The sequence below is a fragment of the Gadus chalcogrammus genome, chromosome 8, assembly GCF_026213295.1.
Source record: "Gadus chalcogrammus isolate NIFS_2021 chromosome 8, NIFS_Gcha_1.0, whole genome shotgun sequence".
Taxonomy (NCBI): Eukaryota; Metazoa; Chordata; class Actinopteri; order Gadiformes; family Gadidae; genus Gadus; species Gadus chalcogrammus.
Genome location: NC_079419.1, coordinates 8733731 through 8751325, shown reverse-complemented (window position 1 = coordinate 8751325; position 17595 = coordinate 8733731). Strand labels below are relative to the sequence as shown.

At 41.4% G+C, this 17595-nt stretch overlaps 4 protein-coding genes across 6 annotated transcripts; 2 read left to right on the top strand and 2 right to left on the bottom strand.

Moving 5' to 3' along the window:
• The first annotated feature begins 216 nt into the window (after nucleotides 1-216).
• Nucleotides 217-3369, top strand: lrrc42 (leucine rich repeat containing 42). Of its 2 annotated transcripts, XM_056597070.1 has the most exons (7): nucleotides 217-877; nucleotides 965-1096; nucleotides 1183-1304; nucleotides 1442-1527; nucleotides 1629-1742; nucleotides 1956-2040; nucleotides 2130-3369. In XM_056597070.1, the coding sequence occupies exons 1-7, from the start codon at nucleotides 468-470 to the stop codon at nucleotides 2414-2416; spliced, it is 1236 nt and encodes a 411-aa protein (XP_056453045.1). In that variant the 5' UTR covers nucleotides 217-467; the 3' UTR covers nucleotides 2417-3369. The 2 variants fall into 2 exon arrangements, with proteins under 2 accessions (XP_056453045.1, XP_056453046.1); XM_056597071.1 differs by lacking the exons at nucleotides 1629-1742; nucleotides 1956-2040; nucleotides 2130-3369 and adding an exon at nucleotides 1564-1618 and having other exon boundaries at nucleotides 1442-1469.
• On the bottom strand, nucleotides 3315-8738 carry tmem59 (transmembrane protein 59). Its single transcript, XM_056597068.1, has 8 exons — nucleotides 8519-8738; nucleotides 8162-8267; nucleotides 7909-8003; nucleotides 7662-7814; nucleotides 5350-5422; nucleotides 5077-5209; nucleotides 4478-4595; nucleotides 3315-4098 (listed from the first exon to the last, which is right to left on the bottom strand). The coding sequence occupies exons 1-8, from the start codon at nucleotides 8675-8677 to the stop codon at nucleotides 3946-3948; spliced, it is 990 nt and encodes a 329-aa protein (XP_056453043.1). The 5' UTR covers nucleotides 8678-8738; the 3' UTR covers nucleotides 3315-3945.
• Nucleotides 8739-8786: 48 nt separating this feature from the next.
• On the top strand, nucleotides 8787-14230 carry tceanc2 (transcription elongation factor A (SII) N-terminal and central domain containing 2). Its single transcript, XM_056597074.1, has 4 exons — nucleotides 8787-9180; nucleotides 9299-9440; nucleotides 9673-9866; nucleotides 10315-14230. Exons 1-4 carry the CDS (start codon nucleotides 9082-9084, stop codon nucleotides 10501-10503), a joined length of 624 nt encoding a protein of 207 aa, XP_056453049.1. The 5' UTR covers nucleotides 8787-9081; the 3' UTR covers nucleotides 10504-14230.
• cdcp2 (CUB domain containing protein 2) lies at nucleotides 9507-15547 on the bottom strand. Of its 2 annotated transcripts, none has more exons than XM_056597066.1 (6): nucleotides 15265-15547; nucleotides 14486-14833; nucleotides 12979-13320; nucleotides 12264-12617; nucleotides 11825-12003; nucleotides 9507-11174 (listed from the first exon to the last, which is right to left on the bottom strand). In XM_056597066.1, exons 1-6 carry the CDS (start codon nucleotides 15332-15334, stop codon nucleotides 10866-10868), a joined length of 1602 nt encoding a protein of 533 aa, XP_056453041.1. In that variant the 5' UTR covers nucleotides 15335-15547; the 3' UTR covers nucleotides 9507-10865. The 2 variants fall into 2 exon arrangements, with proteins under 2 accessions (XP_056453041.1, XP_056453042.1); XM_056597067.1 differs by having other exon boundaries at nucleotides 11825-11952.
• Between the last annotated feature and the right edge of the window lie 2048 nt (nucleotides 15548-17595).

Genomic DNA, 17595 nt, shown 5'->3' with positions numbered 1-17595 from the left:
TAAAACAAATGGATAATTTGGAGAGCGAAACGAAATGCATTGAGGTAGTTTGAAGCCATTAGGAATACATTTACTAATAATTAAGCACTTTTTTGGGCCATATGTTGTTCATAGAAAAGACAAATCGAATTCAGTCCAAATATGTACTATCAAACTTTTATTTTGATATACAAAACAACAAAATATGGGGGGAAAACACGGAAGCTTACCCGGAACTACATGAGTGGAGGCTTGTAGTACAAATTCGAGTTGAGTTGAGTAGACAACAACACATAACTGTGAGCAATAAATAATATGTCTATATATACGTCTCCGTAGCGGTCGATGCCTTTGACCCAGACACGGGTAGCCAAGCCGGACAGCAAGTTTGATTATTAACGACTATTATTATCTTTCTAGTTTGCTCGGCTGTCATGCAAACACTGATGCGTTTCATGTCTGTTCTGTAGAAGAAACAACCATCAAACATGTGCAGTCTTGTTCCGGACAATAGCACTCTTTATATCCGAGAGGGAGGACAGCTTCGTCGGGTGAATGACATCGTGCTTGCTGAGCCGAAGCCTGTGTCATCCTGTAGAAGAACTAAACCGTTACCGATGTTGTTGAAAAAGGAACACTTCATCTTCACCTACAATGCCAAGGGAAATCTACAATATTCTCCGAGATCTCTCTTCGACATCTCTATTCAATTCATAGCCGAAAACATACACCATGTGGACTCACTGTTAGACTTCCCTGAACAAATAGGAGTTAAACTTTTTGCAGCCACGGAAGAGAAATGTGTTTTTTCCAACCAAGAAACGGGCCCCAAAGCCCTACAAGTATTCAATGATGCGTATGGCGACATGGTGCTGACATCTCTTTGTCTTCGGAATAGGTATTACTTTAGATTAAACTATACATGTGATTATTATTCTCCGGTCCCTGTAGCTTCATCTGACTTGCTTTATACGTGTCCCTACAGATTTCCTCTGTTGTCTGAGAGGATGTGTGAAATCAAAACATTTCATAGTCTGAAGTCTCTTGATTTGTTTGGCTGCCGACTTGGAGATAGTCATGAGATCTTCCTGCATCTGACCAGCAGCTCCTTGACTGGGTAATACAACTCCTTAATCCTGGGATGGACTATAAAACATTAATGCTCAACCATTACATTATATATTTATCATGTTGTTTCCCCAGATCACTGGTTGAACTTTTCATTGGAGGCAACTGTCTGTCAGATATTGGCCTACAAAGATTGACTGCGCCCATTAGGATGTTCAAGAAAGGACTTGACAACCTTCAACTTCTGGATCTCTCTGGTCAGCTACTGTTCATTTTTCTTTAATATTGGCCTTTAACAAATATATGAATACCACATACAATATAATGATACATTTATAACATGTTATTACCACTGGTGTATAGCCATAACGGAATGCTTTCTATTTCTTTACAGACAATCCAATCTCTGAAAGGGTTATCAGGTACCTCACTTGTCTCTCTAATCTCCAAAATCTTGATGTATCTGGGACCAATTTTAAGGTGACGTTGATTCTTTAAAAATGTTTTGCTTTAAAGGTCCAGTGTGTAAAATGTAGCAGCATCGCAAAGATCTAAACATCTATCAACATATGTATTTCCAGCTTGGCCCAGTACTCAAGAAAACAATGTATGACCTGACAGGACTTGTTTGTTCTGAAAAACCACTGGACATATTTGAGCATTCAAGATGTAAAACAGAAGGTTGGGCAGAGCATGTAAGAACCTTTTAAAAAGTGTTTCTCTATATCTATTTATATACATATACATACACACACTTCATTGTATTTGATCTAGCTATCTGAACACTTATTTTATAAACTTAGTTATGTTGTATGTTTGTATATATCTTGTGAATATTCTGCAGTTTTGTTAGTTTTTTACATTGAATTCAGAAAATGTACAAACAACAAGCATTGCAATTTTCTCAGGTTGTCAATCAATGGGAAAGAATTGCTTCACAAGTGCCGAAACTAAAAAAAATTGAAGATTCACGAAAATCAGCACTCCGCTTCTGTAAGTCCCCATTTCAGTAACACATTTTTATTTTGAGGTAAAATGACAAGCTACACTCATAATTACTTTTTAACACTGTTTCTCTCCAGTTGGCAGACAAAAGTTCATCAGTGATGTGCTGAATTCGATGCCCTTGGTACGGCAAGATGAGGATGCAACCGAAAAGCTCCATTTTTACAAGCCCACCCCAAAGCACGGCATTCCCAAGGTGCAAGTTAATGACACGGCTGAGGATTCACCGAAACCCTCCTGTCTTAACGCCAGAAAAAGGCAACGTCAAACAGAGGGCAGCGAGACTCGTCAGAGTCCTCCAGGAAAGCGCTTTTCCTCATCAACGCTTACAGCCGCAGATAAGGATATGTTGGACAGCTACTGAGCTGACTTTTTTATTAAATCGTGAACAAAGACTTGTTCTATCTGTTCTACCAGCTATTGGCTTGGATATATATTGCAGGCAATCCCACTGTTAGGTGGATTGAAATGTGGATGGAATGATTAATGTTTTGCTGTTTTTCCTGTTTTTATTATTCCATTAATGTTTTGATCAGCATTTCAATCTTGTTTGTTTCAACTGAAGGAGCATGGCAGAGGGCATTGCACAGTGAAGATGTCACTGACACATTGAGTCAGTTGTGGTGCAAAGAAAGGATATTTAACACCATTAAAATTATATCTTTATATCTCGTGTTTAATTTACAATGGCTGAGGTACTGGAAATGATCATGATTATAATCTCTCTCTTTCTCACACACACACACATATATATATTGATATCGGTATGTTGGTTGTAGCAGTAAAATTACAATGCCTGGGTGTTTGATGGCTTATGACATCGTCTTAAGCCTCTGGAACCATTTCTATTAAAATATAATGGGAACTCATTAAGGACATAAGCATAAAAACAATTAGGACATTAAAGCATTTTACATAATTGGTTGAAATACTCAATAGTGCTCACATGTGCTTGAGGAAATTAAGCCAATTACATACTAGGCCAATCCAGCTTGAGCAAAAATATGTATTTGTCTTATTGATATGGAGAACCAATATCACACTAGCAGTGTTGTGTGCTTTATGAACATGGCAGAAACAGTCTTGAAATCAATTTTGATCATAGATTTAACAGCGTAGACTATACTACCATTATACAATAATGGGCTGTTATCTCTATGTGGTATGCATAAACATGTTAAATGGTGACTGCTGTAATGTATGGTGTTTTTTACAAGAATATGTGACCAATACGAGGATGTGAAATGAAAACAGACAGACTTTATCCACTCCACCTTCTTTATTTCCGATTCATATTCATTCTAAAAGAAGACAACAGTAAATTTGAAAAGACCCTCGCTGTCTTTTGCAATATAATAGGATTATGAGTTTAACAGGAGGTTATGTTTTGAAAGCACTGCAAGCACAAAAAACAAAGGGGAGTCAGCAATCTTATGTTATTCACTATAGAAAACCCTGATTTTTACCAAAAAAGTTAATAAACACTGCGGAACCTATAGCATTTCAAGTCACAAACACCTCATTAATACAGCTGTAATCAACAAAATCAAAACGACAAAAGGATAATGCAAATTTCAATGATTTCCCCCAAAACCATTTTTTTATGTTGCCTGTACCATCTTCTACCCTCATCTCTAATGCCTAAACGATACAGGGCCAAAAAAAAGAACACAGCGTCTTCATAACTTAAAGACAGACACACTGTTAGAAATACTCCTTTAGAAAAAAAGTGCAGAACAAGGTCATTCCTGTTTAGACAGTGAGAAGCCAATGGTCTTTTGCACTAGAGGAAGTAGAAATCGACTTAAGGAAATCGCATTAAGATCAGGAAATCGCATTAAGATCGATATCACTACACTAGAGCTGCTTTGGTGTCTCCCTCCTCCCTCCTCTCTAGACGTTGGACTGCCCCAGGTTGACCTTGGTAGGGAGGGGCCCGGCCTCCTCTTCCTCGCCCGACGAGGTGACGATCAGCAGGGAAGACGCCGGGTATGGAGTCAGCTTCTGCTCCTTCATGAAGTCCATGTCACCGGAAATGCTAAGCTTCTGAAAAAAACAAAACCAAAAGAGAAGTGGATTTCAGCCGTGTGTCTTTTGCCGGGGGGTTGAAATGAATCCCATTAGTAAAATGTTACTTTCTTTTTCCCGTAAAATGCATTGCGGTCATTTATAATTTGATGGACAGCACTATAGAATAAAAGCATTAGCCTATGCATTAGCAGACATGTTTTCTTGAGTTGGAAATGCATTGGTAATGTATGTATAGGCTGTAACACAAATAAAACAATAAAATATCTGCATTAATATCTATTCCGATAAATTTGAGTTGAAAATCGGTGAAAACATTATTCTGGGGAGGACGGTGAAAATAACTAACCAAGAAGTTGTGACAAAATAGAGAACGGTCAAAAGTAGCACCACTGACCTCGGCAGGTACATATTGGTCTACAGCGGTCGCCACTGTGGCACAGCAGATCCAGATCAGGACCAGAACTGACAGGACCAGTGTGGTGGTTAGAATCCAACCTGGCAGCCAAGGATTACTGAAGACACAAAACAAAGAAGTTATAGCACATACATGCCGAGTTTATTTAGTGTGATAGGTAGTTGAGCAGAGCTGGCTTGGTCCTGGGATGTTGGTAAGAGATGTAGTTGCTGCTTTGGATATTGTTCTGAGTAAGATGGGAGCCCGACAATAACAACGATGTCTAAATCTGATCTCAAAGTCTGTATCAAATCAGTCAGACATCTGACAGAAAAAAACGGATTGGAAATCATCAAGTAATGAACCAGTACTTGCGATGAATTGCACTGCTCCTTGTAATTGTATTTAATCAGTCTCTACAATGTTCTCAATGAGGGTAAATGCCCGCCCTTGAGGAAAGACAATTAACTCAAATGAATTGCATCTAAAAGCAATCAACAATAAATCAATTATAACAATGACGTCAATGAATTATCGGTCGATCTTTTCATGGAATAATTGACCATCCTTTTCGGCAGTCCATCAGCACGGAGCATTACCGTGAGAGGCAAGTGAAGAAGTTGTACTCGTCCCCGCGGGCACCGGGAGAGCTGTCCGCAAACATGTCCCTATCCCTCTCCTGGATGAAGGAGTGCTGGTAGTCTTTGTAAACGGGAAGGCTCAAACTGGAGACTGAAGACAACAAATGACATGTCATACACTTAAAAAGAAAATAAACAAACAAACTTGTTCCTTGTCACAAGTTCAGTATGATTGAGTGGAATTGACGAAATACTTGGCATTCACAGCGTGCTAGAAGGGAGAGGACTTACAAGATTTATCCGGCTCCTCTTTGACATCCTTCTCCAGCTCATAGTGAGGAATAATCTCGACCTGTGGCTCTGTCTGTTGAGAGTAATGACATGGCTGGCTGTAACAAAGGATGGGCTAGCCTTTTCAGACCCTTTTTAAACAGATCGCTGATTATTGCACACACAGACAAACACACTTTATGTCACATTGCGCCTGTGTACCCAAGAGCCATATCTAGATTCTACAACCTTTATTTAGATGCAGATTGTAGATCAATATTTACTTGGTCGGCATAATGCGCTCACAATCACCTCAGTGTGTTTACACGTAGGGACTTTGTTTACATTGCTTTGGATAAATCCGAGGATCATGTTTTATAATAGAAACACAAAAGTCTTGTAATCTTACGGGCGGGGATGTTTCGGATACATTCGCATAAGACACCCCTCTTGCTTTATATTGGTTGACGAGCACACCTTATGAGCCAAGTACTTGACCTACCAACGATTCAGGGAGACATTCTGTGTAAGCGATGCTGTCTCATGTCAGTCATGTCTCATGTCTAGATCGAATGCAACGTACACCACCCATGAAGGGATTTTGACCACGGTTGGCTACATCTCTAGTGTAACTGTTCCTGCCTGATTAGACAGAGATAACATCTCTCTTTGTATTAAAACCTCCCGAGAGAGATCCAAAACACTCATGTAAACAAGGCCTTCTGTGACAGCGGCGGTAAATGATTTATTCCATTTTGAGTGTGTCGGACTAGAAATGTGACATTCAGCCTTGGGGGGTATCTTCATACCGTCATGACATTTTGTCAGGGTTTGCGGTACATAACAGTATTTGTGTAAGAACAAAACGTATCAATTTATTTATTTTTCTAAAGCTGAGCTTCTGGTTATCGAAGTCATAGCATGTATGACATTGTCTAGCCTACAATTCTGGAAATAATAATAAAAATAATAATACATTAAATTTAGAGGCGCCTTTCAAGACACCCAAGGTCACCTTGGGGGCATGCGCCCTTCTTCAATAGATTCGGTCCAAATCTCAACCGATTCTTGTTTGTGATAGCTTCCATCATTTTCAAAGTAAGTTTTACCTGTATTATATACAGTTTATGTGGGTTGCACCTACAACAGCTTCACTGGCCACACAGTTTTTTTTACATGCATGGCTGTCTATAGTGTACAGCTAGCGGGATACACTTTTAAACAGCCAATTGAATTCATTGAGGACATTTTGAAACTTGAGAAGCATTCGGGTCGATGGTGTTTTGGTTAGGCTATTATTTAGGGATGGGTACTTCGTAATTTTCCTCGTGTGGAAATATTGACCAAACAATGGTTACATAGAGTAGAGCTGCTGCCCGATGGTCTCCTGGGCAGATACACATTGCTAGGCACATGGGACTCCTATCTGTGATTGCGCCTTTAGTTCCCCGTGTGAAATCGCTGTAATTCAGAGCGTCAATATCTGTTGAAAATCTAATATCTTTCTAACGTTAAAGATATATACTTTCAACTGCTATTGAGATATGTGATTGTTTTTATACACCATCACAGAAAGCAGTATGCTGCTATAAATGTAACCGTCACAGGGGAACTCCGCCTAATTGGGCAGACCAAGCCAGAAATCATTGGCAAACCAACCTATTTCCGTCTCAACAACAATGCAACAGCGAATAATTTATTTTGGACTCTAAAATTAAGCGTCTTAGAGTACCATATTAAGCGCTATATAAATTTCATTTATTATTATTATTATTATTATTATTATTATTATTATTAAAATTACATATCCTGCTGCAAAATATGGGCAAAGTACATATCAACATTATAAAAAAATAATCATAAGATGTGGCAAAAAAGTTAAAGGGGACATATTATGCCACCAGGTGTGAGTGTGATTAGCCTTACAAGCCTTTTTTGAAAATCGGCCCCATATGATATCAATAGTGGGCGTGTCCGGCTAGATCTATGCTGGATAGATTAGCAACGTTTACTTAAGTCCACTGGTTAGGCTGTTGGACTGCTCTATCCAGGTCCTGGTGGTAGAGTATGTCCCCTTTAATAGGAAGAGGAGCGATTGTATTTTTGACGGTACTACTGAAATCATACCTTCGGTATTTCTAAATACCCTGGTATAGTAGCATATCGTGATACTGCTCAAGTGTAGTGACAACATCTTAATAGCTGTCGGTGCACCACTATTCTGGCAGTTATATGAGCTATTACCACCCTAAAAGAACACCAGGCTCAAGATGTATCAAAACAGATTAGGGCCCAACATGATTTGGGACCCAGATTGGTACTAAAAGACTGACCTGAAATATGACGACCTTTCCATCGTCTGCCTGGAGGTAGAATGTCCATGAGGAAGTGATGAGGCTGTGAGCTTGATTCATAAAATCGTCCAGGAAGCCTCGAACAAGGGCCAGGGGGTAAAGCATGTGAATCCTGGGCACCATGTCCAACAGCTAAGGGAGAGAAAGGGAAGAAGTGGAAATGAAATTGGCTGGCAAAATAGGAAGTGTTTTAAAACTATTACAACGAGGTTGCAATCATTCATACCTGCTCTTGTCTTTGTGCAGCTATGGGGAGCTGGTTCTGGCAGCCCAGGTTGCATGCATACTGCTCATCGGACTGGACATAAGCCTCATGACAGGCTGCAAAAATGTGGTGGTAACAGATGGTAATAAGAGATTATGATGGGGAACGACACCCAGAGGCGTTTGTTGTTCAGACAGGCTACCGTCATGTGTGTGCATAGTTGGAATCCACTGCAATATCGATACCAACTATTCATTCAATTGAGTTTTCTTACTTGATTCACACTCAGCTTTGGTCTGATTGAGATCTTCACTCTCACCAACAAACTGACAGATAGAGAATAGGCGGCAGCCTCGTTGACATGCATACAGTTCTTCCTCCTGTGGAACCAGAATGACCGGATCATCAGCGAGCACAATCCTAGCAGCGCTGCAGCATAATAACAAGGAAGTGGAAAATCCAACTACGAAACTGACAATCCAAACAAAACGTTTCCTTTCTCCATTGAATATCTCATCAATCAAACAAGACTATAAAAATAATTATTATAATAATATATAGGCCTAGAGTTGTTTTGTCAATATTAGCTTAGGCTAGCAGTTAACGCTAGATTAGCAAGAAGAGCACTTACCCGTGGATATGTATGTAAACTGTATGTCATTTGACACGTCTTGTGGCAAGAGACCGTGTTTCCCAGCACGGCATCAAATACATCTGATGATGCAGATGTGCACGTTGTCAGCACCAAAAATAATCCCAAAACAATATCCAAAGTTAATAGAGTGCCCATTTTGTCAGCGCGGATAATAACAATGACACCCAGCAGCCTGTTCTTCCTCGTCTTGTCTGATCTCGCGAGTAGCGAGAATACAAGATTAACAATGCGCCTGCGCCGTTTGCTTATTTACCTTTTTGCTCATTGGATGCATCTGGAGCTAGCTCGTCACTATTCTGGTGTTACTTTTCTTTATATTTTAATATCAAACAAGTCAGAATACATAATAACGTGACATGGTTTGGTTTTTTTCACACAATAGAAAGACGTTCAAAAATAGCCTGAATAGTCAGCATGCTTATTTACGTTGAGTGAGATGGCCAATAACCTTAAATAGGCCAGAGAACTGTCTTAATCAAGGAAAGCAGACTCAATGCAATATTGAACTATCAAGTCACTACATCAACACGGGCCTCATTATGGATAAATTTGTCGTGCGGTTACCTAAAGGACAAGCACCAACACCAACGAAGATCAAGGGAAAGGTGTATAAGCAAACTACAATCGAGTCACTGCGGGTGAGACACATTTCTAGCGGAGTAAAGGCATAAATATTAACCCTTAAGCGTGAGTCTAATGCTGCGTTTGCTAAAGGGTTGATTCTTAACTGACAATGTTCATTCCGATGTCTTACAGAGAGTGGTCGTGATTGAGGACATAATACGATACAAGTCAATGTTGGAATTCCCTGGACAAACAAAGGACAATCATCTCCATGCCTTGGCAGAGCTTCAAAAGAAGATGCCATCGAGAGAGGTGTTGAAGTCAACGAAAATAGGTAGGCAGAAACGAAAGGTGAAAACGTGCTGCATAAGTCGATTGGGAAATAGATTTACTAGACCATATCGAAAACATTTTTTGCTGACATAAATAATTTGAAGGCTGGCAGTTGCATTATTATTATGAATACAATTTTATCAATGAAAAGAAAAATCAAAGCCACTTTAAATATGTATTTTATTTCTCAAGATCTGGTAATACAATTCAGTTTGTATTCTGCTTCTTGTCAGGTCACACCGTCAACAAAATGCGAAAGAACTCCGACCCAGAGGTGAGCGCATTGGCAACACAGGTTTATACTGACTGGAGGACCTTCATTGAAGAGAATTCCAACAAGCCCTCTATCGAAGTCCATTGTGACAAACAGTCAGAGGCGCTCCGGACCAATGCTAGAAGATTGATGGCTGATGCTTTGGAGGTGAAGGTGAGAAATCCTCTTCTGGATTTATTTCCCTCCTTGCTTACCATCTCTTGGGAAATTTAACATTGCATTATTGAGTTTAGGAGACATTGCATTCATATCACATAGTAGTGCTAATCGTGGTTTTATTACAAAAGAATGCAGCTGTTAATTGTAGAGAACATGGGAATACGGGTACGCATCAATAACATATTGATATTGATTAATTGCAGCAGATTCACATTTAGGAAAGAAAGGAAACTTATAGGCTACTGTTGGCAAGAACAATTCAATATTTTGTGTTGCATAGATTTTCTGAGAATATGAACGCTTTATAGAACACTATTGTACTATATGCCTGTATTTGTATTAAAATGCTTTCTAATAAAAATAAAATGATTTGTTCTGTGTGTAGCCACATTGTCCTATATATATATATATATTACAATGTATTTTGATTTGTCTTATACAGATGGATTCCAGCCTTATCGACAACATCGAGAGAGAAGTATTCCATCAGAGCTCGCGGTTGGTCAGCAGTTCATACAGGCGCACTGCCAGGGCGCTGGTGTTTGCCTTCAGACACAAGCCTGAGGTTCGAGCTCAACTGAAGGACAGCACAACTTCAGTTACCCAGCTGGTTTCCAGCTATAAGAAGTAACTCTCTGACCCTGGTAAAAGGACTGGACACGGACCCCTGGTGATCTCGATGAAAGGAAGTGGGGATATCTTTTTGTTGTTCTCTTTTGAAAGCATTATTTCTTGTAATAGAAAATCTTTCATGAGATCCGTATTTTGGCACACATTGAGCCTTTTACTAGTTGTTGCTTGTAAAGTATTGTCGCAAAGGTATGCTATTGATTTTGCTGTTCTGTTTTGGACCAAAGGAGAAATATACTTCCTTCTTTTTTAAGCGTCATGGAGCACATAACAAATTAATGTTTTTATACAAAAGATCCAAAATTGAGTCGGTGTCCTCTGTCGTGAGATGTTTCTCACAGTTTGGAGCGATGGAACTTTCTTTTAAAGAAGCACGAGCCAGATAACGGCTATCACCATGAGAATGACAGCCAGTACGCAGATACTGATGAAGACGATGTCACTGGGATCATGAGGCTCCACCGACACCACGCCTCCGTCTACGCTGACAGAGTTCTCCGCTTGGCGAGCCACCTCGTTGAGACGGTTGCGTTCCTCCGTCGAGATGTGGGTCACGGTGGCCTTTTTGCGCTGCGCGTCGCACAGCACCTCGTACTCCTGCAGGTTGTTCTGCTTTCCGTCTGAGAAGTCGATGTAGAGGGTATTCACCAGCATGGTGATGTTCTGACGTTTCTGTATGGGGTTACAGTGAGCTGCACTATGTACGTTTCTCGAGAACAAAACACGGCCATCCACTAGTCAATCAATCCAGGGAATTTTTCTCTTCAAATCACTAATTCTTGCCTCCCAATCCACACACAGACACACAAGGGGTAAATGTCAGATGACAGTTTGATGTTTAAATAGCTTTAACTGTAGCTGCATCTCCAGCCACTGGAGGCTGCTAATTGGAGGACTACCGGTAACATTGTGCAGGTTTAAGACTTATGTTTGCCTTCCCTGGTTAATGTATATATATTTACATGCTAATACAATTGATATTTAGTCAAATACTTGTTTATTATCAGTTCAGTATAATTTACTGCACTTTACCAATGAGGTTGCTTTAATGGAGGGCTTGTATTACCGAATTATTTAGTCATTTTGGAGACGCTTTTATCCAAAGGGACTCGCAGGGAATTCCGATACAGGGTTAGTAGGCAATTCGATCAAGGATGCCTCTGGCTACAGGTATGCTGTGGTCAATTGGGATCGAACCCAGTAGCTTTCAGCATGGAATTGAACACCTTCGACACTACATCAACTTTCCCTGTAGGATACCCATGTTCTATGATGAATCATTACCCATAAGAGACTGAAATAATTAAATTAAATTTTCTTACCTGACCAGCTGTACCACAGTTTTCGAAGCGGGCTAATATCTTGTAGGACGTGGCCGTCAACAGGGCTGTGCAGGGCGGGTTCCCCAGGTATATGCTTTCACGACCCAGCTGTGGCAGCGACTGCACCGCTATCAAGATAGAGAATTCCGATCTGGTGCAGCTGATGTTTACCGGAACAACTTTTTTGTAGAATTTGAGCAATTTTGGGAAGGGAGGAGGAATAAACGGTTCACAATGGTTTAGAGTCAAAAGTATGGAGTAGGAGTAGGCATACAATGCAAAATAATCCACTTTTTCAAGTTTCTACTTGTGGCATCTGAAGCTGTCGCCGCCCTTATTTGGCCTCACAACAGGCTTGTTTCGTTATTGTTTTTTCCTAAGTTGGTAACTTTGTTAATGAGAACATATAACACCAGCCAACTTCTGAAAAGACCCTCACCCCCAACGTAGGCCGCCGAGAAGCCCTTGCGCGCCACGTTCCTGTCAGTGTTCAGCACCACCAGCAGCCTGTTAGCCTTTGAAGTAACGGAGGGGGGATGCTCCCCGCCACACCAGCGCCCCAGCAGGGGGGCCAGCTGGCTGTCGCCGTCGTAGACCGCCACCGAGTCATAGTCGCATTCGTCCGTGAGGCTGTTTCTGTCCTCGAGCTCCACAAGTGGGAAGAACAGTTTGATACGGTACCCCGCTGCCAGTGTGACGGTCCAGTGACAGTTGATGTTGTTTGGGTAGATGCCGGGGAAGTGTGGGCTGCTGAAGTTCCCACTTAAGGCTGACAGAACCTGCTGGCACTCACCTGTCAAGGTAGAAGTTGTGTTTCAGAAAGAATGTGAGTCAAAATCACTGCTGTGCTGTTGAAGTTCACTTGAGGGTCTGGCATGTTCATTTCTATATACCAAAACTAATTATGATAACAACGTCTGAAGCCTTTCAGAAACTATTTGGATTGACTGAGTTGACAGGTTTTGGGTAACTGGTTTATAAGAGACTGCACGTTGAGTGTTTGAATCCCAGCCAAAAGGCCCTGGGTTCAACCTCAATGTCCACAGTCAACCTGTTAAACCAAAATGCATTGGATGGAAGAATGCTGCAGGAATTAATACTGAACATTAGTCACTTAACGTCTACTGTTGACAAATAGAACATCAACGGTTCACCTGAGTAATAGTACGCCTTAAACCCTCGTCCCCCGATGTTGAAGTCGGACTTAAAGACGACTAGCAGCTGGTTGGACGTGGTCACCGTGTTGGGGGGCGGATCCCCACCGCAGAAGTTCCCCAGGTGGCGATGGGAGACCGTGGGGCCGTCAAACAGGGCCACAAAGTCAAAGTTGCAGCCTTCGTTGTTCTCCAGCTGGAAGTCGAGGAAGACCAGGCTGACCACGGTGCTGTTGGACACGTGGATGGTCCAGGAGCAGTCTGCACTGTTGCTGTATTCCCGAGGGTAGCCGGGGCTGGAGATAATGCCAGACAGGCCTGTTAGCACCCCTCCACACGTGTCTGAGAAAGATAGGGCAGGGGGAGCCAAGAAGCCAGAAGGTAATGATTCATGGCTCTTTTTAATTGGACGTCAGGGGTTATCATTTCACACAGCCTAAATTTGCTGTATAAACAAACAGTGCATATTACTATTTGGAAATGAACTATTAAACGCCCTATTCAGTGGAAGTTTTGGTATTTTTATAATGTCTTTCATCAGACATCTGCAAAAAAGTTGGAGGGTTTGTTAGTATACCGAAACAAAGTTGCCAACCACTGTGCTATGGTCTACAGTAGACAAGAGGGCAATGTAATTGAATGAAATACTTGTACGTCTAACTCCAGTGTAGGTATGTATCATTAGTACGTGATACAGCCACAGAATATTTGTGCTTACAGAAGTAAGCAAAAATACATGTTTGTTGCAAATATATGAAAAATACCTACATTGAATGATTGTATTATTTTTTTGGATGGTATCATAGTATTGAATTAATTCAGCTGTAGGTAACCCAATTTCGACGAAGAGAACTCTTGATTCCTTTTTTGGGAACTTCAAGGAGGGATGAAGAGGATGCACAAAAAATACAAAGAGATTTATAAGGAAGAGGTATGAAATATATTGGGGAAGACATCCAACATATCTTTTTCAGGTGTGTATTTTTTGTATTTACCTGCCATGACAGTTTAGAGGAATACTAAGTTTTAACTTACTGGCATTCGGTATACTTAAGCAGTGTGCATCCATGCCTGTGAGTGCTTTATCAACATAACTCAGAAGTAGGCTAATGTGTAAAAGTCTCTGTCACTTTACTTTAGTATCAACCAATACGTTGAAGTCATATCATAACTGAGCATTGGATATTTTTATTCATTCCACATTTCCTCCAATCCAAAATCCAGCGACTTTATTAATCCCAGACTGGATATTAAAATGATGCTTGAGACCATGATATAATGAATTATTTTTGGTATCAGATCGCTGTATCGGAGATTATTATTATTTATTTATTTTTCATCCCGTATGCGAGCGAAATCAAATACCAGTAGGCCCCTATTGTATTATGCAACAAAAGTGCATCCTTAAATAAAACAGACAAACCCAACCCAACCACTATGAATATCGTCCAACAACAACAACAACAAGAAGCATTAAATAAACAGATCCCTCGCCACCCCCTGTCACCTTTCCTGTAGCCCACGGCGAATCCCCGGTGGGCCACGTGGCGGTCCGAGTGGAAGATAATGGACATGACGTTCCAGGAGGAGGTGAACTGGGGCGGGGAGATGTCACCGCAGAACGTGCCCAGTAGGTTCCCCTCGTCCTCGGACACTCCGTTGTAGATCCTGATGTAGTCGTAGGCACAGTGGCCGTGGAACTCAAGCTCAAAGTGGTGGAAGGTGAGGAGGACCGAGGATCCCTCCGCCACCACGATCAGCCACATGCAGTCGATGTTGTAGGGGTAGAGACCCGGGAAGTTTGGGCTTGATATGTTGCCCGATGAGGCAGAGAGGATCCCCCCACATTTGACACCTTCGAGATTTACAGGAAATGAGTATAAGTGACTACACAGGACTTTCTGAAGTAACAAAAGGTAAATAAATAAGTAAATAAACAAGTTAATACATAGGCTACAAGATTATAAGGGCTACATATAGTAAGCCATGATATGCCACCGCTTTAATAGTTATTTGGATGTTTATTCACAACATTTCAGAATAGTTTTTCGGGGCTATTTGATGTATTGAAGAACCGTCGTGGTTTATAGATCCTCGCTCTCTTGTATTCATTTTGCTGTGTTTTCTTCTCGCAACTTGACCTTTCCGTAGGGGTCGTAAAAGCTGACGCCGAACAATGAAAGCCGTGACTGCGGTCGATGCATATATAGCTTTCCCAAGGCAAAGATAAAGCACTCCCATCCTAGTTCAGGCTTCGCCCCATCAAGATAACAAATAGCAACTCACCTTTTTTACAGTCGGCCTTGTCAACTAGCAGCAGTAAATGAAGCAGCAACACAGCCGCCTCGAGACGCATTCTTGTTATTGTTGATTTGCGTTTTGTCACGCCTCAGATACAATGGCATACAACGCTGGGAAAAGGACAACACAGAGGATGGCCGGGGCCGCACGGCCGCCAGACCTCGGCGCAGGTGCCAGTAGATGTAATGAGATGTTGAAAAATTCATACGGGCGGCTGAATGCGGAACCCGATAGCCAGACCTCCTTCACTAAATTTTAATGACCGATATCGAATGAGTGCCAGCGGCTTGTCAGGACACTGTTTGGGGAGGGATGGTATACATCTTTAATGACACAAACACACACGCACACAAAACACACACACACACACACACACACACACACACACACACACACACACACCCGCGCGCACGCACACGCAAACACAACCACACACACTCACAGAAACACACAACCACTCTCACACACACACACACACACACACACACACACACACACACACACACACACACACACACACACACACACACAAACACATACACAGCATAGCAGCTGAGAGGCAGTAGATAAGGAGAAGGAGCGCAAGAGCAGCATGATCACATTTGTCCCCAATAGAAAAGAAATGCCTTCATTAGAGACAGAGACATGAGACATAAGGGCACATAACTATTAATGTTACAAAGCAAACAGTAAACAATGGATCCCTGACATGGCCTATATTAATTGGCCACTCAATTAGGTTTAAAGATCCTCTCTGTTGATCCCCAAGTTGTTTTTTAATGAGTTTGTTGCACATATTGGGATGGTAATAGATCCTTGCCTCTGGAAATCCTATTTGTATGAATTGCGGAAACAGTGTTCGGGATCAGTGGATTTAACCCTGCAAATGCTTAATCATAGTCATTGAGCTGTCTTGACGCTTGCATTATAAGGATTTATGGTAAGTGTTGTTTATTAACCCATACACGCACACACCTACAACATAATAACCTAGTATGTCTCTTGTGGTGACTCATTCCTGGTTTGATTACTGTATTAATGACCAGTATTAAAACCAAATAGTCTTAACCGATTAAACATGAAACAAGCACTTTAGACATTAGGTCATACATTGTACCAACATGTCAACCAAGTGGTTGAACCATTAATCGTTCCTTTATCTCAACCCCTGTTCGTTTACACTTTTGACTTCCACTGCTACACTGCCAGTCTGGAGTCTCAGAGTCTCGTATCGCTGTGTGTGCCAAACACCAGTCACACTGCACAACACATTTTGTTTCCTATTTTTGCAGCCATACCTGAATTGGGCATGCTCATGTCGACAAAAACAATATAGCGCTGACTCAACGGAGCTGGGGCCAGACAGACGGGGAGACGAAGTAGCCTTAGTAATAGACTGTTGTGAAAATAAATGAGTGTCGCTCTGGCAGTACTGCACAGACAGGATCTCAGATTGAATATCCCTGCGCTTGGATGTGGCAGATGCAGTTGCCTGGTGACACCTGCTAGATGGTGCTGTTGCCCCATGGGGGTCCAGCCCTTTAAAAAAAAAAATCCATCTCGACTGGCTTCTTAAAAGTCATGCACAGCTTTAAGCTGAAATAAATAAGAATGTGATTAAAATCAGTCAAGTGTTTTTCACACGGCGGTTCCTGGAACTAAAATGAGCTGCCTCGCCTTTGAATTTTAATTCCATCCTCTGTGAAAGCTTGTCATTGTTCAAGGATGCAAGCACTGGGCAGTGGTGAAATGTGTTTGGGAAAGATATCGTTCCTTCAGTGCAATTAAATCACCTATTAGCAAATAAACAGCACTTATTCAAAAACAAATAAGACGGACGAAAAAAAAAACGTTTGGAAACTTCATGTGGACTAAAGAAGTACTTGAGTCAAGTAAATAGCAGCCTATTTTGCTCTGTGACAACTCTGAGGGCGTAATTAAGCGACAGAAATAGAAATAAAATCATCCATTATGAATGCTCCGTAAGGCTGAGATTGATATCTTCTGGCAGGGCTGTTGCATTAGTGTGTGTATGCAACATACCTCCATTCTGGCATTTGACATGCTAAGTGGGGTGGGTGTAGGGGGGGGGGGGGGGGGGGCTGCTGATGTTATATTTGTTTACCTCTTTGTAAGTGTAAATAAATCATATGCAGAACCGTTTACTTCCTATCAATCAATTCAGGTTAGGACTCATGCTGCTATATTTTGGCACATGTCAGGCCAATGGCATAGTCAAAGTCAAACAAACATGTATGTGCAACCCGTAAGCCTACCGCATAACAACAACAACAACAACAGCAACTACAGCAAAAG

Excerpts from the sequence above, each read along its gene's own strand:
- tceanc2 (XM_056597074.1), top strand. The coding sequence starts at position 9,082 with ATGGATAAATTTGTCGTGCGGTTACCTAAAGGACAAGCACCAACACCA. Across the intron at positions 9,441-9,672 it reads GTTGAAGTCAACGAAAATAG|GTCACACCGTCAACAAAATG; the intron begins GTAGGCAGAAAC and ends GCTTCTTGTCAG. Across the intron at positions 9,867-10,314 it reads CTGATGCTTTGGAGGTGAAG|ATGGATTCCAGCCTTATCGA; the intron begins GTGAGAAATCCT and ends TGTCTTATACAG.
- cdcp2 (XM_056597066.1), bottom strand. The coding sequence starts at position 15,334 with ATGCGTCTCGAGGCGGCTGTGTTGCTGCTTCATTTACTGCTGCTAGTT. Across the intron at positions 13,321-14,485 it reads CGCCGTGGGCTACAGGAAAG|ACACGTGTGGAGGGGTGCTA; the intron begins GTGACAGGGGGT and ends TATCTTTCTCAG. Across the intron at positions 11,175-11,824 it reads ACTGTGGTACAGCTGGTCAG|AAACGTCAGAACATCACCAT; the intron begins GTAAGAAAATTT and ends AACCCCATACAG.
- lrrc42 (XM_056597070.1), top strand. The coding sequence starts at position 468 with ATGTGCAGTCTTGTTCCGGACAATAGCACTCTTTATATCCGAGAGGGA. Across the intron at positions 1,743-1,955 it reads CAGAAGGTTGGGCAGAGCAT|GTTGTCAATCAATGGGAAAG; the intron begins GTAAGAACCTTT and ends CAATTTTCTCAG. Across the intron at positions 2,041-2,129 it reads AAAATCAGCACTCCGCTTCT|TTGGCAGACAAAAGTTCATC; the intron begins GTAAGTCCCCAT and ends GTTTCTCTCCAG.
- tmem59 (XM_056597068.1), bottom strand. The coding sequence starts at position 8,677 with ATGGGCACTCTATTAACTTTGGATATTGTTTTGGGATTATTTTTGGTG. Across the intron at positions 7,815-7,908 it reads CTGCACAAAGACAAGAGCAG|CTGTTGGACATGGTGCCCAG; the intron begins GTATGAATGATT and ends TCTCTCCCTTAG. Across the intron at positions 4,596-5,076 it reads TTCTTCACTTGCCTCTCACG|TAATCCTTGGCTGCCAGGTT; the intron begins GTAATGCTCCGT and ends TTGTGTCTTCAG.